Source organism: Apiospora aurea (genome assembly GCF_038362705.1).
Source record: "Apiospora aurea strain CBS 24483 chromosome Unknown utg000008l_segment0_segment0, whole genome shotgun sequence".
In the NCBI taxonomy this organism is placed as follows: Eukaryota; Fungi; Ascomycota; class Sordariomycetes; order Amphisphaeriales; family Apiosporaceae; genus Apiospora; species Apiospora aurea.
This window is the reverse complement of record NW_027117395.1, coordinates 640,282-665,498: the sequence shown is the minus strand read 5'-3', so window position 1 is coordinate 665,498 and position 25,217 is coordinate 640,282. Positions and strand designations below refer to the sequence as shown.

Sequence of the window (25,217 nt, the reverse complement as noted above, 5' to 3'; positions counted from 1 at the left end):
TGCTGGACCGGCCTGACCCAAAACCCCCCATCCGCCTTTGCTCGCTGCTAACCTAGCATTGAACAGCCAGCATCTGCCATTCAATTTCAGCTGAGCTCAGCGCCGTCTGCCGTCTGCCGTCTTCCTCTTCCCATTCCTTCCTCTCTCCACAAATAAACTTGTCCTCCTGGCAATCCTTCCTTTTCCCATCACGATCTCTTCTTTTTCCCTTGCTTGCTACTGGGGCATACAGGAGGATACTTCCCATCGTCAAAGCCGTACAGCCCGACGTCGCTACCCTTTCTCCGTTCCCCCATCCTGACTCGTCGAGGGCAAAAAGAAGCGAAAGAAAAAGCCTTGGGATCCCCCCCGTGTGTGTTTCACTGCACCCACCGCCTTAACAAACCAAACAGCAGCACGAAAACGCGAGATTGATCGAGCAGGGAAACTCTAAGATCACCTGCAGCATCTCCTTCCGACTTCCGACACTTGTCAACAACAATACCTCCAAACAACCGTTTCGTTTGACCGCTTCGTGTTTTTCCCAACATGCGTTCCTCCTTGCCGGCCACCGTCCTGGCCCTCCTGCCGTCGCTCGTCTCGGCCACCATTGCCCAATCGGCATGCCTTCACCTCAAGAGTGTCGACCTGGCACAAAAAAGCGAAATGCCGCGGCCTTAACCAGTCCCTCCTCCGGGGCTGCTTCGAGAGCGTGCCCCAGCTGGACTCGGCCACCATCGTCGAGCAGTGCCTCGTCGACGCCGGCTGCACGGCCGACGAGTCCAAGCGCGAGACGCACTCCCTCATCGCCTGGTGCGACGCACACTTTGGCTCCGACCTGGACCTCAAGCGTCGTGGCATTGACCCCCTTCCAAGTAAGTTGACCGTTGGCAACTGACAGCTGCCATCCAATCCCCGAGACAAGGAGAAACAAGAAAAAAAAAGCTAACGAACACGGTCAATGCTGTAGGACCCACTCCCCTGACCCAAGCTCCCGACGTCTACATCCGCGCCGCGGCCACCACGGGCGCCCCCGCCGCCGACGCCTCGCCCTCGCCCTGCTCGACCGAGACCGAGGTCGAGATCAGCTCGTGCAAGCCGGACGACATGTACGACTGCACCAAGACGATGACCAAGTCGATGGTGTGCGCGCAGGGCAACATGTGCATGACGGACAACTCGGGCAACAACATCTGCATGTTCCGCAAGGACGGCATGACGACGTCGGGCGCCGTCGTCGGCATCTTCCTCGCCGTCGTCCTCGCCCTCACCGTCGGCTCCCTCTTCTTCCTCTGCTGCAAGGACAAGCGCGACCAGAAGCGCGCCCGCGCCAAGTCCGAGGCCGCCGCCATCGCCAAGGCCAACGCCGTCTCCTCGGGGCCCTCGATGCGCGACACCGCCCGCAGCGCCAGCCAGCGCACCGCCGGCGGCCACGGCGACAGTCCCAACCCCTTTGCCGGCTAGAAGTCGCAGAGCTGGACCAAGCTACCCGAACGATAAATATGAGCAGCCTCGGTAGTAGGTTGCAGCGGCGGCGGCGGTTTCTTCCCCCTTCTTGAAGTAGGGGGATGAGGAGGAGGCGGAGGAAGGGGGAAACAAAAAAACCACGCCTTGAAGCAAGGGGGAGAACGGGAAGCATACGGAGAACTCTCTCTTGGCTTCGAACGCCATGTCTCAGCCCTTGGTGTGCTAATGTGCCCCGAGGTGATTTTTACTTGGAATGAAAAAACGCTACGGGGAAGGAAAGGCTGCAACGTGGACATGTGTGGCCCAGAAAGGGTTGGACGGCCACGGGGATCATCGGAAACCAAATAATCGATAGAAACGGAAACGGTTTACTATACTTTGAATACCATTGTACGAGATGTTTGTTTATAGAAGCAATTGTACAGAATTCACACAAAGGCCAATATACACTGACTTGGTCTTATACAGATATGCTATCATGTGTATCCCGTGAAACCTGCCTGCCTTGTAATATGGTGTTGAAGCCGGACCAGCACATACCAGCTCAAGAAGGGAACTACCTGGTAAAAACGATCGAGTTCAGCTTGCTAGCGAGCTCGCAAGGACCGCATCGGGTCTCCTACTCCACCTCTCCGCAACCCACCCCGGGTGCCGGTGTCTGCGATTAAGTAGAAAAACGGGGCCGGAGCTTGGATATCACATGTTTCGCGAACTGCTGTTCGTCATATTGACGCAGCGAACTAATCTTCAGGATCCCTGAAGCGGAAGAGGCCCGTATGCCAAGACTTTGGCTATATCAACTCATGTATGGCACGACATACGGGCTCAAAATCAAGCCATTTTAGTCACTAGTCACATTCACAGTTCGAAGCCTTCAAAATCAAGGTGGTAGTCTGCGCATCAACAAGTTCTCTCTTCCCTTCTATTCATAATCTCTCGCACCCAGCCGCCTGTTCCGAGGCAGCCGGGATGATGATGATGATGATGATGATGGAACTAGGTGTGTGTGCTTTTGTCTAGCCTTCCACTGCGGTCTGGCTAAAACAAAAAGGGGAGGGAAGGAAGGTCTTGCAAGACGAGTGCTTCTTCTAATCAGACAGCGATTACCTCTCCTCAAACGCGCTCTCATCAACCCCAGAGGGTCTCTCTCTTTCAAACAATTCATACGTAAGGTAGAAAAAACGCAGGGATGATAGAATCAATAGAAGCTCGACATACATGGAAGCTGAGAAACAACGCAACTGCTACACCCAGTGCGGCTTCTCGAGCTCCAGTATGAGAGTAAAAGGTGTGGTATGGGTAAGCCATAGAGCGATTCGAGGGTGCAATATTACATCGGGTCGTAGAAGAAGCCGTGACGGCTCTGACTAGTACTCAGCCCGTGACTAGCGGCCACCAAACAGACCCGCGGAGCCCATGCCAACGATGGGGCTGCCAATCTCGCCAGGGGCACCCACATTGCGCGACCCAGCAGCCGTAGGGCCACCAGAGCTAGGATCAAAGCGGACAGATACCTTGCCAGAAGCCTCGTCCTGCCGAACATCGAAACTACCGCCTCCGTTTTGGGCGTTACCTTCTGTCTCGCACATGTCCAGCAACTCAGATTGGGAGATCGGTTCACTCGTGTTGAGCGAATCGACATGACCTTTGAGGGCGGACAGATCAATGTAGCCATGACGATCTGCGGCGTTGTTCTCAAGCTCCTTGCATGCGCGGCAGAGCATAAGTCGTACGGCGACCGAGTGAGGCTGAGCAGGTCGCATTCCAGGCGGAGGCCCCCGAAGGCGGGATTTGGCGGCCATGCCGTGCTACCAAAGCCAGGAGGCGGCGAGAAGATATGAGGACCACCCCAGCCGTGACTCAACGGCGATGAACCGAAGATCGGGTCCGGGAACGGGGCTGCAGTAAATGGCGGTCGGACGCCGGGTGCTGCCGTAGTGCTGCGTCGTTGGGGAATTGGTTCGCCCAAGGGCTCGTCCGAGTCGTCCAGCAACGCACTGCTGCCCAAGTGGTTGTTAATCTCTTCGTCAAAACCAAAGCGGTCATTCGATCGTTGCCCATGTACTATACTGGCAGGCCTGCCAATCGGAGTAGGTCGGCTGATGGGCTGGACCAGCGGCGAGTTCCTCATCTCCAAGGAGCCAGGCTCGAAGCTGGCCGACGCTTGGCGAGAGTGGGGCGAGGGCTGTCCAGGTGGTATATCTGTAGGTAGCGAGAAAGCATGGCTCAGACCCGACAGGGAGTCGTTGTGCTGAAATCCGGGAGGCGCATGCGGTATAGGAAATCCACGGCCCATCGGGGATCCAAAGCCTGGAGGTGGCAACGGCATACTGCCAGGGGGAGGCCGGAAACTGCTGCCCATGGGAGGGAACACAGGGTTGTGCAGCTGGCCGAAGCCTGGACCCATCGGGGGTATGCCAGGGGGATGATGCATATTCATAGGCGGCATGCCAGCAAGGTATGGCGAATGACTTAGGCCCGGGGGGCTCTTGATGCCCGAGTGCAGTGGTGACGTCGGAGTTCCATGAGGGCCGAGGCCAGGAGGACCCGAAGATGGCGTTTTGCTCAGCGGATTGTTGTGACCGGGGCTGCTGTGGAGCGGAGTTTGGTTGTGCGGCGAAACGCTCTGGCTGGCACCAGATCCTGCAATGGACGCTTGCGACATGGACCTCGTCACCTCTTGCGAGACTGACCGTGGCTTCATTGGCGTCGGGGCTTTCGGCAGAGCAGGTGTAGCGACGGAAATCTGAGGCGAGGCGTGGTTTGCCGGAGGATGCTGAGGAAGTGCTGGCACCGCAGAAACAGCGTGATGCTTCTTGGCTGGTGCCGTGGGGACGGGCACCGCCAGAGCAGCTGCTTTCTGGGCTGCCTTTTCCTCCTGCTTTTGCTTCTCCTTGGCGTCGCGATCTGCTTTCGCCTGAGCTGCCCGCTGCTCCTTCTCGCGCTTGTCCTTTTCGTGCTTCTCACGGCGCTCCCGGGTTTCACGCTCCTTGAGTTCGCGAGCCTCCTTCTCTTTCACGCTCTGTTCGTGCTTGAGCTTCTTCTCGCGCTCCTTGGCCTCGCGGGCCTTTCGCTCTTGCTCGGCTTGCCGCTCCTTCACCTCGTGGGCTCGTCGTTGGCGCTCGGCCTCCTTCCGTAGTCGTTCCTCCTCCTCGGCCTTCTTTTGCAGCTCTTTCTTCCTGCGCTTCTCTTCGGCCTTCGCTTTCGCCTCCTCCTGTCGGCGCTGAGCATCTGCCAGGCGTTGGGCTTCCTCGGCTGCCTTCTCGGCCTCTTTGCGAGCCTTCTCCTCAGCCAGAGCTTGCTTCTTTTGCGCGGCCTTGTCCTTGCGCTTCTGAGCTTCCTTGGCCTTCTTCGCCTTTCGTAGCGATTCGGCTCGGGTTTCGTCCTCGAGTTCCTCAAGTAGCTTTTGCTGGCGCTCCTTCGCGACCTTTTCCTTGTAGGCTGTCAAAACCCTTTGCTCGAACATCCGGGCGGCGAAGATCTGGAACATGCGGCGGCCTTCTTCCATGCGTTGCTCCTCGGTCATGGTGTCCTGCCAATATAATTTAGCTTAGTAGACCTCAGGCCGGCAAGATCAGATTAGTCGTCTACCTCTTCTTCGTCATACTCCTCTTCCCCCGACTCATAATCATCCTCCTCCTCATCCTCCTCGTCGTACTCTTCGTCGTCGGGCGGGGGATGACTGTGGGAGTTGGGAATCGGAGCGCCGTTGACCGAGTGCCCGTATGCGCCTGCGTAGTGATCCCGCGCATCCTCTTCCCTTGCCATGCGTCGCTCAGCAAGCTGCTCCATCATCTCGATGAACTTCCGGCCGTCGTTTTTCAGGAGGTCGTCCGCAACAGTTAAAATGCCACCTAGAATTGTTACTTCTAAATACTTCGCTTTGGAGCTGCAGCACAGGAAGGATGTCATACCCTGAACCGTCAGAGATTGGCCGAAATTGAAGAAGCTGAGAGCGTCCTGCGCATCGTGGGAAGTGTCTTGGGGGAGGTCTTCGGGCTCGGGCTCGTCATCTTCGTCGTCTTCGAGGTCGTCCTCTTCGTCACTGTACTCGTCGATGTCGTCCTCGTCGTCGTCTTCGTCATGGTCCACATGCTCGACTATTCGTCCACGCGATGGATGGTGATTGGAGTAACTCGACGGGAGGCCACGCGGGGGCACCAATCCTGCCATCTGGTCGATCCGTCGGGTCGGGTTTCCCAACATGGGCGGCCCGTCTGGGTGGTGATGCGGTTGGTTGGCGAAGGACTCGAGCTCCTCATAGTAAGCATCGTACAGGCCCTCTAGCTCTTCCTCTATCGCAGTCCGTTTGCGCCCGCATACCGTACAGCTGCACGTGTGCTTCTGTTGTTCCTTCATCTTCTTAAGCACGGCGTCTTTCTCGACCTTGACTAGGGACTTGCGCTCATCCTCGCCCAAACCTAACCAGAACTGCTTGATGCGCTCGCGCTCTTCCTGCGATGACGTGTTCCAGATTTTCTCGCGCGATATGCCAGAGGAGCGTCGTTCCAACTCGTTAGTTATGACATTGACGGGGGAGGTGATCTTCTGCTTCTTCTTCTTCTTGGACTTCTTTGACTTGACCTCGGAGCCATTGGCGTGGGTTCGCCCGGAAACGCTGCCCCCGTTATAAGAATGCAGGTGATGTTCCTCGTCACTCTCCGTTTCATCATCCCAGTATTCGGGGTTGTTACTCTCGCCGGAAAGCTCATGGCTTGTGGGTGCGGGCTGCTGGTGGTGATGCCGCGACTTGGCATGAGGGGAGCCTGTCACGGGAACCTGGGGAAGCGGTGCGCTGTTGGTTGACGCCGGACTAGGCAGACCGTTGGGAGCATGCAGATCCTCGGCCTCGGCGGCCTCTGCAGCAGCGGCGGCTTTGGCGGCGAGTTTCGCGCGGCGCTTTTGCTTCTTCTTGTTGACGGCCGGGGCCGTGTCAGCCTGGGCGGGTGCAGGAGAAGCGCTCATATTCGTGGGAGCACCACCTTTCGATGACGAAGTCGTTGTCGGCGAAGGCTGGGCCGGCGGCGTCGAAGAGGATGATTTGGGCACAGTGATGGTCTTGGTGCCGTCCTTGTTGGTGTACTTTGATTTTGCCGTGGGTGCCTTGGGGGCTGGGATGGCAGCTTGCATGACCGGCTGGCGGCTATGGGCAGGCATCACGTCAAGCCGGAACGACTTGGTGTCGGTGTTAGATGAATGTGTCGGGCAGGGCGGGAGTGATGGAGGCGAAGGTGTGTGAATGGCGGGCCTTCTAGGTTATGACGCAGCAGTGTACCAAGTCATGAGAGCGTTGACATATGGGCAAACAGAGCGACGGGGGGTCGGGTAGTCGTTGCAGGTCCGATAATGCAATTCTGGGGCAGCACTAGAGAAATACCGGACTTTACGATTGACAGGGTCAGCGGACGCGATCGACAATCCTTGTTCGGCCTGGGCGAAGGGAGGAAAGGCACAACAACACTGGGTGGCGGGCAATCGTCAGCGGGCGGTTGCGTTGGTTCGTGGTTGTCAGAGAGAGAGTGTGTGTTCTGTTCGATGGTGTTCTTGGTCGTGCCGTGCTTTAGCCCCTCCCCGGAACTCTAGTGTTGTAACCAGCGAAGTAGTAGTGAAGCCCAGGTCTTGGATTCAATTTCTTGGGGGGGCACCCGCTCTGTACATGTAAGGTAAGCTAACAAGGTACGCGGAAGGGCGACGACAAAACGTTGGTCCGATCCGGAAGGGAACAATTGAATGAGGGTGAGAGTGAGAGTGCGCGCGCAACAGCGGCAAGTTGCAGGCTTGCGACAACAACAATAATAATCAGAAGCAATACAATAATAACCAAGTGCGGAGAGCCGTGGATGTTGACAGTATGCGCGGGCAATCTGTGTCATGTACCCCGGCCTGAACGAATGAATGGATCAACAGATGCAGTTTGTTTGTTGGCTGGCGGCGGGATCTGACTCTGGGTGACCCCCCAGTTAGTTGACAGGACAGCCGGCTTGAGCTTATGGTTGCACAACACCTCCTCAGACTTTCCCTTTCCCAATGGAGGCAGAGTTTGTGGTTGCGCTATGTTGCAATGGCTTTTATTTGCGGTGACTCTTGCTCTCCTCTCCGGCCAAATCTATCCACATTCACCACTCTCGCCAACTGGCGAAGTATTGTGCCAGCCCGCTGCTACGGGATTTCATTGCCCGTGATCAACTGGCATGCGGGTAGCAGCTACGACGGAGAGACGGATATCTCTCTTGGGCATCTGTCTATCTATCTGAGGGCTTCTGAAACGATGCCTCCGCGATACCGTCGTCATATTTGGCTTCAAACCCTCGGCCCGACAGTTACATGCTCTCCTGCCATTTTTGCCCTCCACTAGAAACTCAAAGCCAAGCCCCCGCCTCGCCTGTACGGCAAGCAGCACTACTACGATTTGTGTGCGGATTTCTGTGCGCGCCTGTCATCAACTGATTCGAGCAATGAGCAGCCGCCTAGTCCGGTAGGTGACATTGCGTTTATGTAAGCCACCTGGATGGTGTTTTGTATGCCGCTGTTGCACGTGACTGCTCAAGTTTGGGGGATGCGCCCTCCCCCCATATTTAAAAGGCTCACCCGCATGGTCCCCCCAGAGAGGCCCGGAATTCCATCCTCGCCCTAGGTTAGGCATTGAAGCCATCCAGCTTGCCAGCCTAGCCAGCCCAACCGCCAACTTCGCACATTGGCTATGATGGTTATATCGTGTTATTTTGCTGGTCTACTACTTTCCAATAGCTTCCTGATCAGCATGGCCATCTATTGTGTTCTAGCCACAATTCCTCAGCTACTGCCTGAGCTCTTATAATCAAATACATACACCTGTTACTGACTTACTTACCCAGATGTGCGTCATGCTCCGCAGTGCTAGACTATACTTACCTAGGCCTATCTACAATCAACTTGCCGGCCACCGTTTTCTGAGAGCAGGGCCAAGGATTCCCACCGCGCAGCTCAACGTGCCTTATCTGACAAGTGCGTAACACAAAGATACTAAGAAATGAAGGTCTAATCAGATCGTCAGGGCCGATCTTGATCTTGCCGGGCTTAACGTCTGCCTCGTTTTAACCATTCGAACCCACACAATAATCTTCGCGACGACAGCTTCCAAAACCAGGCCGTGATAACCGCACTCACCCTTGCTTTACAATACGCCGATTCTATAGAGAGGTAAGGTAAACGCATACTAGCTCTGTTCTTCAAGTCACCAAGGGGGCCGTGAGTCTGTATGCCGAGATCCGGCAGTGCAATTTGGTGGAATCTCAAAAATCAGGGGTTGGCAAAGGGCTGCGCAAACTCTCTGATACCAGTCTCACAGTCAGCCTCTACCTCCCAGTACACGTACGAATCGTGAAACCCGAGCAACGTAGTCGTTGCAAGACGTATAGTCCTTATACGGTAAAAATGATTGTCCATCTCCTTTTCTTTCTGGTCATTGATCAACGAGTATTTCCACTTTCTGGTATGGCTGGAAACATGTACATGTATTGATGCCCTATTATCCTTGCGCTTGTCACAATACCAGAGCCACGGAGAAGCCAATGCCCACAGTTTACAGTTTGTTCAGTTCCGTCAATTTCAAGTCGATGTGGGGACGTCGTTGCTAAAGCGCTATCAGACCGTCCCGGGATAGTACGCTGATCTGAGTGCCGTGGGTTGAATACAGCAGCAGCGGCTGGCATCAACTCTGACACTCTGCATTCTCAAAACATACGAAGACAGAAATGATGAGCCTGCACCAATGTGCCCGAATTACAAATCAATGTTGAGCGCGGCGACTGGCACGCACTGTGGCCTCGGCTGAAGTCTGCAGTGGGCACAACAGCATATGAGCAATGAATTAAGGGTTATGAAAGGGAGGGAGGCCCGCCCCATAACTCTCCAGTTCATCGTTATCTCATCATGGTTAACAAACCGGCCCAGATTGGTAATCGACTTTTAGGACGATTCTGTTGCCATAAATAGTACCGGAAATGAGATTGGGCTGAATAGTCTAATAGTCTATCCAGAACCCGAACAAACCTATCTGCTGTCACGGTAAAGCCTCGTGTACGTCATTTTGAGCGTTAGCACCGGCGACGGCAAAGGACTTGATTGATTGGGATGTCGGTGAAGAACCAGGCATGTTCCGAAAGAGCGAGAAGCGGCCGTTGACCCGTCCGACTTTCGGCGGGAGGAAACGAGAGGACGCGCACGTCTATCCAGTCCGGGTGCCGCCGTCCTCTGTCCAAGGTGCCCCCGATCGTGACATTTCAGGGGACGAAAACAGCGGCAGTTGTGGTCGAAGATCTGATGGGATGGAGCCGCCCACCGGCGGAGCCCAGGATGCATGGATGGGACGTCGGCCTGACCGGGGGTCTTGTTGACAGCAGGTGGGGCTGCGCCAGCTTAGCGCTTCACAGCCTCAAGAGCTGCATCATTTGCAGCATGCCATTATTGAACGCCGTATTCTCCCGTCGCATTGCATCTGGTTCAGCCGGTTCGACCAAATGGATCAGCTGGTGAGTGAAGAGAACTGATGGCTTCAAGGCGAGAGAGCGGTCTGCCTACCTACCTCTTGATACCTCATTCAATCTTAAGATCAAGGACTGGAGGAGGAGGATAGGCGTGCGTCGTTGTCTGGCCGATACCAAAACCCCACGGAGCTGAAACCAAGGGGAGAGCAAGATACAGTATGTAAACCTGATCTGGCAGTTTGGGGCTTGCGTTGTCATCGTCTTCAAACCCAGGCCGAGTTGGAACTTGGAAGCGTTTTGCACAGCAAGAAAATAAGTACATGTTTGCATTAGACTGGATGGGCCTGGAAACATCTGGCCCATCAGGGTACATACTGTAAGATGCAGTCGTAGCAGATGCGTCGGGCGTTGAGGCAATGAATGCGCCCTGAGGGGGTGAAGGTGGGATTGGCCGGAAGAACCGTCAGCACATGTAAACCCGCCAACGCATCGCATGGCGGCGGCGAAGATGTTGGCCATGCTCTCTTCCTTACGTTTGTTTCCTTCTCATGGATGCTGGACGCCCAACAATCGGTTTGGGAGAAGAAACGAAGGTCAAATTACATAACCTAAAGGACGGGAAGGAAAGGTGGATATCTCTATGTCAGCCGCGGCACGTTTGCTTTGCTTTGCTTGCTGCATTCCGCTGCGCTTTCTGGTCTACCTAAGTACCCAGCTGGTCCGTCATCGTATTAAGGATCAATGTATTAAACACACATCCCACACTCGAATCCGTCGGCTCCCTTGGCTGGCCCTGCAGGCTGCGGCGCAGCGCATAACATTGAGCATTTGAAAGAACGCCAGACAGACAGACAGACAGACAGACAATACTCTTCATACTGGGGGTTCGGTTCGGGTCTGGAAGGGGGTCGCGACAAGTCCAATTGATCGCCAGACCGAACATGCCTTAGGCCGGTTCCATCTGCCTGGCAGGACTCGCACGCTCGTATTCCCACCACCGTCTGGCAGTCAGGGTCAAGGATGGCCCAAATAGGTCCCCCAACCCAATTTATTTTTACCCCCTTCTTCCTGGGAGGTAATCATAATCGTAATCAAGATATGGGAGAGGAATAAATAAAAAATAAAAAGAAGAAGAAGGAATCCCAATTATCTTCCCCAATCCTTTCCCACCTCGCCGACGCCGTACAAGAAGAAGAAGAAGAAGATTACCTTTCGCCCGTACCACCGAAACAGGGAAGACGAAGGAGACTCCTTTCGATCTCATCTTGTATTACGACCGATTCCTGTCCCGAAGAAAATACATCCCTCACTCTCTTTCTGACAACTGCTCCCTCCTCCACGACCCGACCTGTCCGTCGCCCCCGACCAATTACGCAACAACGCGCTGCAGCTACTGAAAACTATCGGGTCCTTCCAAATCTTAGCATCCCGCCGTGGAGGCCTCGAGCCCACTGAAGAGCTTCTTTGCCGTGTGTGCCTTTTCGTTCGCTCGCCTTGGTCGCCCGAGATTTGGTCAGCCAGCCAGCAGCCAGCGAGCCGGTCCCATAAAGCGTTCCCGTCGCTTTCCATTCTCCATCCGAGCTGCAACTTGAGCAGACTACGATCGACTCCTCGCCCAAAAAAACAAGCGGACCCTTTCCACGCCCGGCCCTGGGGATTCCCTATCAACTCTTGGACTTTGGACTTTCCAACTATTTGCAGCTTGGTGTATATTCTTTTTTATCGCCCTTCTCTCTCCGGTATCCCGCGCATTCCTATAGTCCATAGCCATGGCAAATGCAAATCCGGGCAATGTCATCCGCAGGTAAGACCTTTTTTTTGTTGTTGTTGCGCTCGAGTGAATTGAGGTGTTCGTTGGGGGGGTTCGTCCGCCCGTTCGTTGAAAGGATAAGCCGGTTTCCCATGCCTCCCAATCTCCATTCCCAGTAGCGGCTATCGCAGATTGCTGCGCGCGTTCTTGTTGCTGTTTGTTGCTGCATCGCGAAAACCGCCCGTCATGTTTCCATCCAACGTCACTCTGTCTGGTGATGATGACGAAAAAAGGAGCAATGCCGTTTCGATGCAGCCGGAATATCGCTTCCCCATCCCAACCCATGAGATCTCGCTCTCTCCCTCCCCCTCTTGTCATGTGTCTTGGGTCCCTGCCGATCTTTTTCGTCCCGGCTCACGCGGTCCTTGTCCATCGCATGCCCGACGCTTTAATTGGAGGACCTGCCGAGCTGACTCGCTATTCTCGCCCTCTATAGAAAACTGGTCATCATAGGCGATGGCGCCTGCGGAAAGACGTCTCTGCTGAGTGTCTTCACTCTCGGATATTTCCCTACAGTAAGTTGCGCGCGATTCCGCGTTCCCCTCCCCATTTGGTACCACCATTGCTAACAGTCACGCAGCACTATGTAAGTCCTGTTCTCCATACTACTCGTCGCCCAGCACAGTCATCCGAACCGCACGCAACCCGTGCGCAACTTGCGGACCATATCCCGGCTCTTCCGATAGTATACAAGTCTGACCGCGTACCCGCACCCGAATAGATTCCCACGGTCTTCGAAAACTATGTCACAGATTGCAGAGTAGACGGCAAGTCGGTACAATTAGCATTATGGGATACGGCAGGACAGGAAGATTATGAACGACTGCGGCCGCTGGCATATTCGAAAGCACACGTCATCCTGATAGGCTTCTCAGTGGACTCGCCGGATTCCCTGGACAATGTCAAGCACAAGGTTCGTTACATCCATCCCAGGGCCGAGTCGCGTTTGCAAGCAAGCAAGCCCCCCGCGAACTTCAAGTCTGACAAACCGCAGTGGATAGAAGAAGCGACCGAGCGCTGCCCCGACGTGCCCATCATCCTGGTCGGCCTGAAGAAGGACCTGCGCGACGACCCCGTCGCCATCGAGGAGATGCGCAAAAAGAGCCTCAAGTTCGTCGCGGAGCGCCAGGGCGAAGCTGTCGCCCAGGAGGTCGGCGCGCGCAAGTACCTCGAGTGCTCCAGCCTGAGCGGCGAGGGCGTCGACGACGTCTTCGAGGCCGCCACGCGCGCGGCCCTGCTCACGTTCGAAAAGGGCGAGGGCGGCGGCTGCTGCGTCGTGTTATGAGCTGCCACCACATGAGGAAACCCGATCCTCGGGGAGTGAAGCACTGTACATAATGGAAAGAAGGGAAAGAGAGAGGACCGAGAGGGGAATCCCCGCGCGACAACGCCCGACGACGAAATCCTGAGCCTACGAACATTGAAACTACATCGAGCGAGCGAGCGACATACCACCCCCAACCGTATGGTGTAGATGCCGGAACAAAGCAGGCAAAACGTACATCGCGCCATACGAGAAGAGATTGAGCAAAACCTCTCTTTCAATCCGACGACTTTGAAGAGGATTGGAGCTCTTTTGTAATAATACCAAACATGAATCCAGCCAGCACTTTGCACCTATCTAACAATCATCCTTGTGGAAAGGATCTATGCCGGCTCTCTCGTTGACTCATGGTAGTAGAAGAAGACCGATCAGCTGGGAATTGGGGGAAGAAGAGGAAGAGGCGCATATTCCGGCGTAATGGGGAGGCAAGAGGGGGGGGAATCAAAAGTTTCTTTTTGGGACAGATTGCCATGGCAGATGATGTCTATTTTTCTTTTATTTGCATGGAAAGGGGAGGAGGCACACACCATGAACGAACGAGCGTGGCTGGGTAATCATCATATTGGTAGGATAGGACAAGGCCGCGGTTGTGCGTCAGAAGGCAGAGAGCAAAATATCGATATTACTTATTATATCTGGATCGAGCACCGTAATCAACAAGACATCTACCTTCCACACCTTTGCTGCTTTGCAATTGGTCTTGTGTGACGGACGTCGTTTGTAGCCGCTCGTGGAGTTTGACCAGCAGGAGCATGTCACATCTCGTATTCACCATGGAAACAAGTCGCCTAGTTTTATAGGCAGTTTCTGAAGTGTAAATCTAGCGCTTCTGTACACGTACAAGTCGGGTAAAGTACATATAAATCATAACGTGAGCGATTGCTGCTGCTTTAGCGCGTCCAGCCATGATTCCACGGCTCCCGAGCCGGGGTCTCGACCTGGGGACGGGCGTACTCGATGGGGAAGTTGTGGTGCTTGAAGACGCCCTTCTTCTCCATGGCCACGCGGTACAGGTAGCCCTCGTCCTGGGTGCCAGGGCCCGAGGTCTGGCGCAGCTCTTCGCACGCCGCGTGCATGGATTGGTATAGTCTAGAAGACGTGAGGATCATTGTCAGCATGGGGTCATTCATTTCAAGCAATTGGCTCCAGGGGATATGCGCAAGGTCGTGTCAGGTCTTACCGTGCAAGCTCCTTCTCTTCGCGCTCCCGCTCCTTTCGCTGAAACAAGAGCCAAGCGCGGTGGATGGTCCAGTGCCGCAGGGCGCGGTTGCGAGCAAAACGAAGGGGCGCGGGGACTTTGCGAGGGTTGGAGACTTTCAGGTTCTGGATACGCGGGTCGGGCTCGTCGCCCTTGCCCTTCTTGCGCTTCTTCTTGGAGGACTTGTCCGCTTTCGCGGGGGCCGGGGACGTGAAGGAAAACGAACGCCGTTGCAGCGGGGTCAGGGCAATCGCTGTTGTGGGGGATCGAACGAGGGTGCTGGATATGCGCTGGCACGCAGTCGAGGAGAGGGGGGTGGTGGTGGACAACGAGAGTCCCGAGAAAAGACTGCGCAATGAGGTAGTAGACATGGTGACGGGGAATAGGTCGGTGACCGGCTATGATGCGGTCGGGTGTTGTTGAGATTGGTTGGTCGGTTTTTAAGCCTTCTGCCTCCTCTTATAAGGCCCCTTAGGATCGCCTTCTTTCTTCGGCGGCCGACCACGCTTCTTACGGGCGCTCTCGGGCTGCGCGGATGCAGATGGTTCGGCTCCGGCGGGGAGGATTGCGATGGTTTCGTCGTGGTCTTCGTCTAGGTAGCGCCCTTGTTTAGCAAGTTCCCGAGCGACTTGGGTCAGTACGGCTTTGACGAAGTCTTGGTCGTTGATGATGTGCAATGCCGCAATCCGGAACTCGTCGAGGCGCTCCTCGTCAAATGGTGCAGGTTGAGGGTATCCCGAGTACGTCTTGTAGTAACTGTGGATGTCCTGGCACGAGACGGATTGTTAGCTCAGAGCTCTCTTGGAGCGGCGGCCGTCAAAATTCAATGGGCTAGGATGGATTGAACCGCGGGGATCAACAGAAGCTCCGGTGCCCGATTCAGCTGATTGGATGGACCTATGGGCAGATGGGCCAGGAACCGAGCAGGTAAAAAGAAAAGAGGCCCAGCGGGGTCCCCACTTCAACTGCCCAATCCCATGTAACAATGCGGGTGCGGGTGGCCTTTTGATAAGGAAACATTGCTCATGGGGTTTGCCAGTTTCCCCAAAAGGCAGAAAAGAAATCAATACACGTATCTAACATGTGATTTTGCAAATAATATGCACCACCCCTACCGTGATCACCATGCCCAAAGAGAATTCCCAAAAGAAGAAAAAAATAGAAAGAAGAGGAACAGACAAGCATCAAGGACATATCGAACGAGGAAAAAAACACATACCTTGAAATCTTCGGGGAAGGCTCCTGCCGCGTATACCAGCACCTTATCCTCATCACCATCCTTCAGACAGTCGAAGGCTTCCCTGCCCAATCTCTCGAGATACTGGTCTGCCAGCTTGTCAAATTCCATTTCCGTCATCCTGCAAAGGAGCTTCTCCAGCAGCTGGAACAGTGACTCTCTGTCCGGAGAGTCCTCCATCAACTTCTTCTCGGCCCTGAGTCTCCGGATCAGCCAAGCTGCCTCGCTGAAGTTACCACGAGCACCGTTCACCGAAAACGTGATGGCCTTGGGAAGGCGAGCGACCTTCTGGAACTTGACGTCCCACGCTGCTACAAGATACTCCCATTGTTGGTATGGCAATTCCGATGGCTCGAAAAGGGCATTGAGTGTTTTCGGGACATAGCTGGTCGTGCCCGGCTTAAATCCAAGAATGGCGACAACGATCCGCAGTATCCTATCTCGGACGACGTTGAAACGCGCCAGATCTTCTTCTGGCTGGAAGGGAACTGTTCCGTCGGGCACGAGGATGGCGTCTTCGAAATCCATGTAGTAGCCCGCACTCTGATTTTCCACGCGGATGCCTATGGCTTGTTGTCTGTCCGTGGCTTCGCTCATGCTTATCAGCTGCAGGACATACTCGCCTGGCTGGTAGCTCATGTATGGGTACATGTGATTCAAGACCTTCACCACCTTGACCTCTACGTTATCTTGGATCCGAAAACTATAATAACGTGCTGTCACTTCGTGTTTTGATGGGACCTCAGGTCGATAGAAATCGAAGTAGTGCTCGACTTCAGTCCACCCATGCTGTACCAGGGTTGCGTTCTTCTTGCGGGGACACTTTTCGGAGATCTCGTAGGAGCCGCAAGCGCCGCAGGTTTTACTGTGAATTTCGCGAGCGTTGATGAGGAGATTGCGCGTCTGTATCTCCCTCAAATTTCTGCGTCGCTCTTGCCGGGAGGTGTTGGCCTTGATTGTGCTATAGCGTTCAGCAACTGTACCACGCAGAGATCCAAAGAGGGAGTCTGCCCAACCCAGGCGCGGTAAGTACTCGTCCCACTTCTGACAGTCGATAGTCTCATTGCCTTTTATTCGATGAATGACGTTGACGTCGAAAAGGGGAGGGTGGGAGGAGGCATCGGTCCTTGTGCTCCTTCGGTCCTTGTGCTCCTTCGGTCCGAGGTGGCAGGAGCCAAGCCGGCAGGAGCCAAGCCGGCAGGAGTCGAGGGAGCAGTGCTGTTTGCCGGGGTGCGGGACAATGTCGAGGACGGCGTAGCAGGACTGCTGCTGTTCTGGGCATCAGGGTTCGCCTCGATTGAGCTCTCCACGGGAGAACTTGGTATGGCCGTTCGCGCAGGGCGCGACTGACCTTGGGTACCTCGGGCCATGGCGGAAGGAGTGCGTAGCAAATGATGCGACGGGAAGCAAAGTAATGTATGCGCGCAAGCGACAACTGATGAGCTCTAGCGATAGAAGAGATACTGGGGATGTGTCTTGATTGACAGTGATGATGGATTGATGGGAGATGAGACTGGCAAAGGATACCTGATGAATTGATGGATAGATGGATTGATGGGTTAATGGACAGAAAATTACTGATGCAATTAATGGGAGGGAAGGCTGGGTGTGTGTCGATTGGTGCGACAGTGATGGGAGGGTGAAGGTGAAGGTGACGATGAAGGTAAGGCGCGCTCACAGTTGGCACAGTGGTAGGGGGCTACTACCACCTACCTACCTGCCATCTCCGATAGGTACAGAGGGTGTACTCAGTGAAGGAAACTGGGTAGCCACCTGCGCTTAGAGGGAGAGGAGGGACGTCAGTGACTGGATCCAGCCTCCTACAGGCAAAGTTGCTTCCGCCAGTTGTGGCTTTGGTGACCGCACTTGCCAGTCAACGCAGTACATTTTCGCCCTGAACAAACCCCCTCGGATTCGGAAGAGCTTGACAGCAACGCACAGCATCGGTCGGACAGGACCAAGCAGCGCGGTTGATGAGTCTCAGGGCATCAGCAGCAGCATCGCCTTGCGACATGCAACGACCCAAACACGGTACTATCGGAGGTAGGTCCAATTGAGTCTGGAATAACCGCTGGGATAACTGGCCATGATCAACAGGAACGCTGACGGTAGAATAGCTGGCAACGGAGCAGGAGCGGTGGGGTACGCTCGACTATAGCTGTGATGATCCTCAGCGACCACCAACTCAGAAGTGTACATCCCACTGTACCACGCCCCTACCCTGCCTCATCCCCGAAGCCTACTCGCGGGGTAATCTCCAGCGCCCTGGCCCAGGGCACTGTTCATGCTGGTTCGTCAGCCTACGCGGAAGTACTACGCGGAAGTAGACTTGGAACCTTTGTGTTATGACTGGCTAACGCAAGTTTGAGGCCATTTCCTCCTACCGGCGTCTTCACGAGGAATGGGTTTCACTGGGGCTGGTTGCTTCTTCCGAACCAGGGGACAACACCTGTGTGCTGCCAGTATGCTCTTGAGAGGGCAGGCATGGACTTGATTGCTCCATGTGTTGATATCATGATGCTGAGAAATTCTCGACACTGTCTCACGATAGGTTGATTGACCTCTACGGTGGCACTCTCACGCGATGCCACTGACATTGGCATGGGATACTCTGTAGGTCCTGTACAGCATACGGAGCTCCATATATGGGGACGTAGCGTCATACCATGAGAAAGTTTACATCCACCTGGGTAAGGTAAGTAGCAGTCTATTGGGATCTCCCATCCTTTAGCGGCGGCGATGCCATGGCCAACACCAGAGGGGTATCAAACCTTCTCATACTGGCCCTACACCAAAACTCTCTGTCTTCCTGACAAACTTGGGTGGACCCATACCCGACAATGAGGCTCTGCGGAGAAACCAATGACCAGGAACCTTAATCATGCAAGCAAAGCATGTCGATCTCCTGGCTCAAATGGATGGACTGGTGGGGGTCGGAAGACATATGGACGTTCGGTGTCATACAGGTAACCAAAATAGGATATTGATCATCCCTTATCTGTACAACCGAAGGGGAACTGTTGACAAGGGATTTGGGTATTGATTATATGCGTTCCCTCTGTGGACGAAGCTTCTGCTAACATATACCCGGTTCTGCTGCATACTGAAACGACTTTATACTGAAATGACGAACCGGGATTATGTTATCTCGATTCCAATTGAATCGATCAACTGTACTAAAATCTGTGTTTCTCATGGCAAGCTATCAAGTTGTGTGACAATCATGAAGCTCTTTCTCGGCAGAGCATACCAAGGTCGGGCGCTACGTTCGTATACAGGGAGGATAGTGAGTAGGAAAGTTTGACGAGTTTATACCCAGCGCAGTGGTGCTGGATCATTGACTGGGCCAACCAAGCTTTCACTGCCTACCTACCAAACGAAAACACCGAACGGTGTCGTACATACTTATGTAGCGGTTAGTTTCCACTAATGATCTTACATGCCTTTTGGGGCCAGCCTAACTATTTCGCCATCGTGCTTTGCTCCGCCGAACACCAAGGCATGTCGTTCGCGATGTCATTACCTGAAGAACGCACAAGCGACGAACGGCAAGATAGCTTGCCAGTGTCTAACCCGTTATTGATCTCGATGGAGATAAGTGTGCCTGTATTGATCACCATTGTTGCCAGCTAATATTATGACGTTACTCGTAGAAAATGAAACCCAAAGAGAGCCCGTTTCTGTAAGTTGAGAAAGAAAATGAAGTTGGGTTTAGTGACTGTTATCCCCCGTCACGTCCAATCCACCTCAGCAACTACTCATTAGGAACCTCCGGAATAGGAAAGTTCGGGTTGGTGATCGGCCCATCATCCCCCACGACGTCCGCCAGCCCGCACCGATTAAACCACGTCTCCGCCTCATTCGTCCACGTCCCCAAGATGTTGTGCTTGTCCGCGCGCCCGTCCCCGTCGAGGTCCGGGTAGTACACGCACGTCCCCGCGACCTTGTTCTCGAACACGCGCTCGACCCGCTTCTCCCACCGGAACGCGGACCCGGACGTCTCGGCCGGGTTGCTGCGGTTGCGGTTCCACCAGACCACGCTGTCGCCGTTGAACTTGTTGGTCCACACCATGTCGGCGCGCCCGTCCCCGTTGATGTCGGCCCAGCGCAGGTCCGCCCGGTCGAGCGTGTCCGGCTCCGCGAACTTGATCTGGCCCACGTTCTCCCAGCCGCCGTTGTCGGCGTGGACGAAGCCCGTGGTCCGGCCATCCTTCTCGACGCAGAGGTAGTCCCCGCGCTTGTTGCCCGTCAGGTCCGCGAACCGGACGGCCAGGTCGTGGATGCCGAGGCCGCGCCGCTGCGAGCACGAGAGCGCGGGGGCCGGGTTCGCGTCGTGCTGCCAGTTCCAGCCCCCGGTGGTGGGGTACCGGTTCAGCCAGACTTGCACCCGGTTGTTGTTGTCCGGGTCGGTCCAGACGATGTCACAGGCGCCGTCGCCGTCCCAATCGGTTAAGTGGAGATCGCGGCGGTCGAGGGGCCGGCCAACCAGTCGGGTAGGGTCGAATATGACTTCGCTGGGGCCCCAGAGGGACTCATCACCGACGATTTGTGAGCGACCCAGGTTAGGATAGAGGGTCATCTCCCCTTTCGAAAGTGTCCAGACATAGTCCATACGACCGTCTGGGTATCCTTTCATGTTGCAGTACTTGTTGCCGTCCGCTGCGAGGGAGGTTAGCTGATTTGACCCTTGAATTGCCAAGGACCGTGAGGAACATACCTTCAAGCTTGGTGCTTCCAGAACCAATGTTCTTCCATACCCGCATATCAAACCGGTGCTGTCTGTTGGAGAGTGCAGTATGTTGCATGAAAACGTAGTCGCGGCGAGGCAGCAACCCGAAGTCCTGCGGCTCACCCAGGATCCTGGCAAAATGCACACGATCACGTAGGTACGTCTCGGTCGGGGTGACGAAACCGCCCATGCCGCCGTGGGTTGTGCCTGAGTTCGCGCCCCGGTAGAATCCCTGGCGCCAGCCAACGTTGAGCCCGTTTCCCAGTTGGCCTTTAGCACAGCTTCTGGCGTTGGTCCAGGTTGTCGTCTCGCCCACGTTGCCAACCCAAAGCCAATCGTCTCGACCCTGGAATCCGCGAGATTAGCACCCAGTTCTTATGCCGACGTAAGTTGGTAGACTTACATCTCCGTTCAAGTCATGGAAGCGAACTCCCCGACCGTCGCCCATGCCCTTCGCTGGGAATCTCATACCGAGCTCCTCCCAGAATCTTGGGGAGTCCTCTGATACATAGCATGTGCAATTAGCATATCGGCAAGGATGATGGAATGTTGCTTGTGACTTACCAATCCAACCGTTGCGCCACGCCAGGATATTGCCTCCATCGTCCATAACCAAGTAGTCGGCGCGGCCATCGCCATCAATGTCACCCATGCGTACTCGGTCTCCTCCGTAACCCACATTTTGCTTGAGCAAGCCAATGGGCCTGAAGCTTGGTGGGCTCCTATCATTTCCATCCCGGTTGTTGATTGATGCAAAGGCATTGCCGTCTGGTGCAATACAGACAAAGTCGTCGTATCCATCCGCTGGACAAACCCCTTCAGTCAGTAACTATGCAATTGCGAACCATCGAGAATTCAGGAAGGTGGAACTCACCATTCAAGTCGACAAAGTAAACACCACTGGCCGGGCAATTGTCGGCCACGTTCATATCCCCAATCTTTTCGAATGAGGCGTCGTTGTAATTGCCCCTGTTCTTCCAAACGCCGTATGCGACTGAACCATCAGGACGGTCGAACCATCCCACGAGATCGTCCTTGCCATTGCCGTAAAGACTGAACAACACCATAGGTCAGCGCGGTCTCCACTGAGAGAGGAGGTTAGGAGCAGATGACGAACCTTGCGAAGAACCATTGATCTCTGTCAAATCCGCTTTCCACAGTAAGAACGATACCCTTTTCCTGGGAGTCGTGCTGGTAGATGCCGTCGCCGACACCAGACCCGCGCTGCGTGAGCCCGCCTGCGTAAACGCCGGACACGAAACCTTCGCTCGCTTGGCACCCAGTATCGAGAGGAGCGGGACGTGGGATGAGGCCTTGCCTGGAGGCTCGCTCAACGGCAATCCTATGAATGAAAAAAGGGGGCTACGTCAGCGTAGTTCAACTGCGAGCATCTCCCGGTCAAATGCATGAGTGCTTACCACCAGACGTTAGCCATCTTGACGAATCCAAAGTCATTCGGATGTACCCCGTCCACGAGATCGCCCGTGGTCAAGTAGTCCATGTCCGCAAGGATGATAGGCCGGCCGTTATTGCGGAGCCGAGTAATCAGGGCCTTGTACTGGTTGTTGATGACCACCCGCGAGTTGCGGCCTGCGGCGGTAGTCGGAAGGACCGTGGAGAGCACGATGAGGGTGTTGCCCATGTCCGGCGCGGCCCAGAGATCATTGATGAGGGACTCCATCCGGACCCCGGCGTTGTCGAGATCGAGACCGCCGCCGTTGTTGGCGTTGGCGTCGTTGGTGCCGGCGTTGATCAGGACCACGTTGGGCTTGTAGCCGTACGAGTTGCGCGACTTGTCGTGGACCTGGCTGATGACGTCTCCTGGGTTTGCTTCGACATTCTAGAGAAGGGTAGTTAGACTGGAGTGAACTAAACAACACTGTCGTGGAAATACCAACGTTATCAGTCATTCTGCCGTTTCTCCTGCTTCCAATCATGTCGACCTCCCAGCCTCGGTATCTAAGTTGGTCCCTGAGCGGCTTGCGGAAGCTGTTCAAGTTAGCCATGTTCCGTCATAAGTATGTAGGCTTGCAACACACCCGTTTTGATCACTCGAACCTTGACCCCATACGATAGACGCACCAAGGGGCAAGATACGCAGAGGGGTGGACTGCCCCTGTCGTCTGGCTACGGCGCCAGAGACATTGAAACGAGCGAGTTCCTCTTCGAAGAACTCGATTGGATAAGGAGCGGCGGTAACTTGGCTGAACCAAGTTGCCAACGTACAGAGAACTGCCAAAAGGCATAATCTGTCGAGAAATTGCATAGTGAAGGGTCTCAGGGGGTTGATGTTCAGGAGAGCCAGTTCGTTGAATGGTTTTGAAATGTGTGACTACAAAATGAGAGGAGTTGACCATTGAATACAAGCAGGATATATATACAAAATTCCTGACAGTATATCCCTCACTTACCTTTATAGCATCTCCGTTTAGGCGGCATCTCTATTATACAGATAGAAGTCTTGGTATCGATGTTTTTCACTTGGGAAGTATGCGGTTCACCACCCCCACCAAGGCCCTCCCACCCTCTCAGATAGTGGCTTTGCCCATCTGACCGAGAGTGGATCACCGCTGACTTCGGGACCATGCAGGTAACGTGCCAATCGTAAGAGTCTTTAGGGGTCTAGATGGTCACGATAAACCCGTAAGATGACCTGGGCGCCCACCCACGCCGCACACAACTGCCCCTTCCAGTTCGCGCGTCCGAAATTAATTGACACATTGCATGAGTTTCTGGGGATCCCAAGGCGATAGGAAAGTGCTCAGTATGCAGTGAAAAAGTTTGTCGAGGCTTGTCGCCTGCATATGAATATATAACCTTGCCCCTGAACTTGCAGATACGATCCCGAAGAGGCAGACTTAAAGTCATAGAAACACATGATGCTTTCCGACCCTCGGCTAAAGATCCAAAGGTCATGAAGTCAAGGTTGCGGGATGGCTCTGTGGCGCTACGCATGCCGTGTTACCATATTGTGGCATGATATAGTAGTATATGCAGCATCTGAACATGGGCACTAATGTGACCTACGTTATCTTCCTACAGTTCTGCCTACTTCTTGGCATCATGGTAGCAACCACATCTTGATTTGACATGAACCTGTAAGTATATCTTGCTTTATATCATTTGGCCAAGAAGCAAGGCAGACTGCCTCCTATAGTACAGTTATCCATGTTCTTCCTTTGGCCAGAACGATAGTGCTTACGTAATACAAGAGTATGCAACCCAATATAGTTGAGCTGACGTGATACTAACAGCACTGCCTCCCCATTAGGCAGGCCGGTAGTCGCCTGCCTCTGAAAGCACATGGCATCGAGAAAACGTCTGCCTAGATCAAGGAACAAGTCCTCTATCTCTCAAGGTATCCCCCAAGCAGTATCACCTCAACCTGCTACGGCGAGCTGCCGACTAGTGGTTGGTAGTTGGTGTGGGACAATAATTGGCCACTCCTGCTGTACACCCCGAAGTAGAATGCCAAGCCAATATAAAGAGATCAACCAATTAGACATAGTACCAAAAAGATCACCACCAGCTATTGGGCCATGCCTCTTAGGGCTGTCTTTCCGTGAACCATGCATGCATGTCCTGCAGCCCGCCTGCAGCCTGGTCCCAAAAATAGGCGAACACATGGATATGTATTTGCCCACGACATCGACGTATGGGGGTCTCACACTCCCGGTGAACATTGCCGGACTCCCCGAGTAAGTGACCCCGATTTCTGATTTGTCGACCGACTATCAGGCAACTAACCCCCCCCGTCTTTCGGTCCGTACCCGTATCAACTCAAACCCTTTCCTGACTTCCGTTTCCAGAACGACCCCTCTCGACTTCCGTTACTGTTATGGCGAACTGGTCATTATCGCTCTTGGCCCTGAGCCTTATCACAGCCTTGGCGCGGGCAGGCCCAGGCACCACCACCGACAACTGCCCTGCACAGCTCCGAGCCACCATTCCCCATCCGGGCTCGATACACGCTGTGGACCCGATCCTCTCCGCCTGCGCCAACATCGTGTCCCTCCACCTCCGGATCGCCGAAACTGGATGCGTGGGCCTCGCCGGCCGATGCACCCTCCCGATCTGTTTCTGGCGGTGCACGCGGTACCCGTCGACCCTCCGGTCCCTGTCGCTGGAGAGCTACCGGTTCCACGACCCGGCCTTCGATTACGCGGACATGCCGGACTGGTGGTGGGGCGAGTACATGCACTGGATGGAATCGCGCGACGCCTGGGCCTGGCTCAAAGGACTGCCCAGCGCCTTGTTCTCGTCCGAGAGAAAGTCCAGGACCAATCTTGATCTGTGGCTCGAGCCTATGGATTTCTCCGCCATCGAGGAACTGTCCATCTTGGGCTTCAACTACGGCGAGTCGCCGGAGCTCTTGGTCAAGCCCCCGCTGCCGCAAGTGCCGAAAATGCAGGCCTTGACCGTCGGAGATCGTCAGATGAAGGAGTTTGTACTAGCCGTACCAAGTAACTCGCTCACGCACTTGACCTTTATTGGGCCCGGCCACAGCCAAAACCGCGACCCGATCCTCCAGGACCAGGGGAAGTTCCTCAACAGCCTGGAGTGGTAAACCCCGGAAACCCTCTGGAAGACACGCCCACTCCTCTCCGTTGCGCCACTCCGGAACCTCAGCACGGCGGCGCCGAATCTCGCGTCCCTGGCACTGGATCTGAACCGGGACAGTGTGGATGACGGCTGGCCGTGGGAACGCCTGGAAGCGCTGCGCGCGGGCATGCCGAGCGGATTGGAGCGTCTAACTGTCCGTTTCGAGATGGCCAGCGACTGCCTTCGACAGAGGCCGCCGGTGCACTACGACTGGGAAACAGAGCCGTGTGCAGAGCTGGAGCAGTATGCACGGCCGCTGCTTACCAAGGGGAGCGCTACTACGATGGCTCGGTTCTTGGTCGAAGACCACAACAAAAAAGCCACAAAAGCTTTCACATATCGCGTTCGTTGCTGGAGGTAAGAGCTTTCAGGAACCCGACGTCGAGCCAACCTGGCTGCACGGGAA

The 25,217-nt window shown here is 54.8% G+C and overlaps 7 protein-coding genes across 7 annotated transcripts; 3 read left to right on the top strand and 4 right to left on the bottom strand.

Moving 5' to 3' along the window:
- Nucleotides 1–528: 528 nt before the first annotated feature.
- PG986_011689 (uncharacterized protein) lies at nucleotides 529–1,443 on the top strand (the record flags this gene model as incomplete). Its single annotated transcript, XM_066847911.1, has 3 exons — nucleotides 529–532; nucleotides 621–854; nucleotides 950–1,443. The coding sequence occupies 3 exons, from the start codon at nucleotides 529–531 to the stop codon at nucleotides 1,441–1,443; spliced, it is 732 nt and encodes a 243-aa protein (XP_066694607.1).
- Nucleotides 1,444–2,831: 1,388 nt separating this feature from the next.
- Nucleotides 2,832–6,576, bottom strand: PG986_011688 (uncharacterized protein; the record flags this gene model as incomplete). The annotated part of the gene is made up of 3 exons (XM_066847910.1): nucleotides 2,832–3,127; nucleotides 3,259–4,978; nucleotides 5,038–6,576. The coding sequence occupies 3 exons, from the start codon at nucleotides 6,574–6,576 to the stop codon at nucleotides 2,832–2,834; spliced, it is 3,555 nt and encodes a 1,184-aa protein (XP_066694606.1).
- A 5,104-nt stretch (nucleotides 6,577–11,680) lies between these two features.
- On the top strand, nucleotides 11,681–13,006 carry PG986_011687 (GTP-binding protein rho2; the record flags this gene model as incomplete). Its single annotated transcript, XM_066847909.1, has 4 exons — nucleotides 11,681–11,715; nucleotides 12,158–12,236; nucleotides 12,302–12,307; nucleotides 12,443–13,006. 4 exons carry the CDS (start codon nucleotides 11,681–11,683, stop codon nucleotides 13,004–13,006), a joined length of 684 nt encoding a protein of 227 aa, XP_066694605.1.
- Nucleotides 13,007–13,935: 929 nt separating this feature from the next.
- On the bottom strand, nucleotides 13,936–14,614 carry PG986_011686 (mitochondrial 54S ribosomal protein mL40; the record flags this gene model as incomplete). The annotated part of the gene is made up of 2 exons (XM_066847908.1): nucleotides 13,936–14,134; nucleotides 14,226–14,614. 2 exons carry the CDS (start codon nucleotides 14,612–14,614, stop codon nucleotides 13,936–13,938), a joined length of 588 nt encoding a protein of 195 aa, XP_066694604.1.
- Nucleotides 14,615–14,683: 69 nt separating this feature from the next.
- Nucleotides 14,684–16,850, bottom strand: PG986_011685 (uncharacterized protein; the record flags this gene model as incomplete). The annotated part of the gene is made up of 3 exons (XM_066847907.1): nucleotides 14,684–15,010; nucleotides 15,463–16,754; nucleotides 16,832–16,850. 3 exons carry the CDS (start codon nucleotides 16,848–16,850, stop codon nucleotides 14,684–14,686), a joined length of 1,638 nt encoding a protein of 545 aa, XP_066694603.1.
- A 2,384-nt stretch (nucleotides 16,851–19,234) lies between these two features.
- On the bottom strand, nucleotides 19,235–22,475 carry PG986_011684 (uncharacterized protein; the record flags this gene model as incomplete). Its single annotated transcript, XM_066847906.1, has 9 exons — nucleotides 19,235–20,139; nucleotides 20,198–20,555; nucleotides 20,613–20,710; nucleotides 20,774–21,025; nucleotides 21,084–21,262; nucleotides 21,327–21,551; nucleotides 21,628–22,049; nucleotides 22,108–22,198; nucleotides 22,249–22,475. 9 exons carry the CDS (start codon nucleotides 22,473–22,475, stop codon nucleotides 19,235–19,237), a joined length of 2,757 nt encoding a protein of 918 aa, XP_066694602.1.
- Nucleotides 22,476–24,047: 1,572 nt separating this feature from the next.
- PG986_011683 (uncharacterized protein) lies at nucleotides 24,048–24,776 on the top strand (the record flags this gene model as incomplete). Its single annotated transcript, XM_066847905.1, has 1 exon — nucleotides 24,048–24,776. The coding sequence occupies one exon, from the start codon at nucleotides 24,048–24,050 to the stop codon at nucleotides 24,774–24,776; it is 729 nt and encodes a 242-aa protein (XP_066694601.1).
- Between the last annotated feature and the right edge of the window lie 441 nt (nucleotides 24,777–25,217).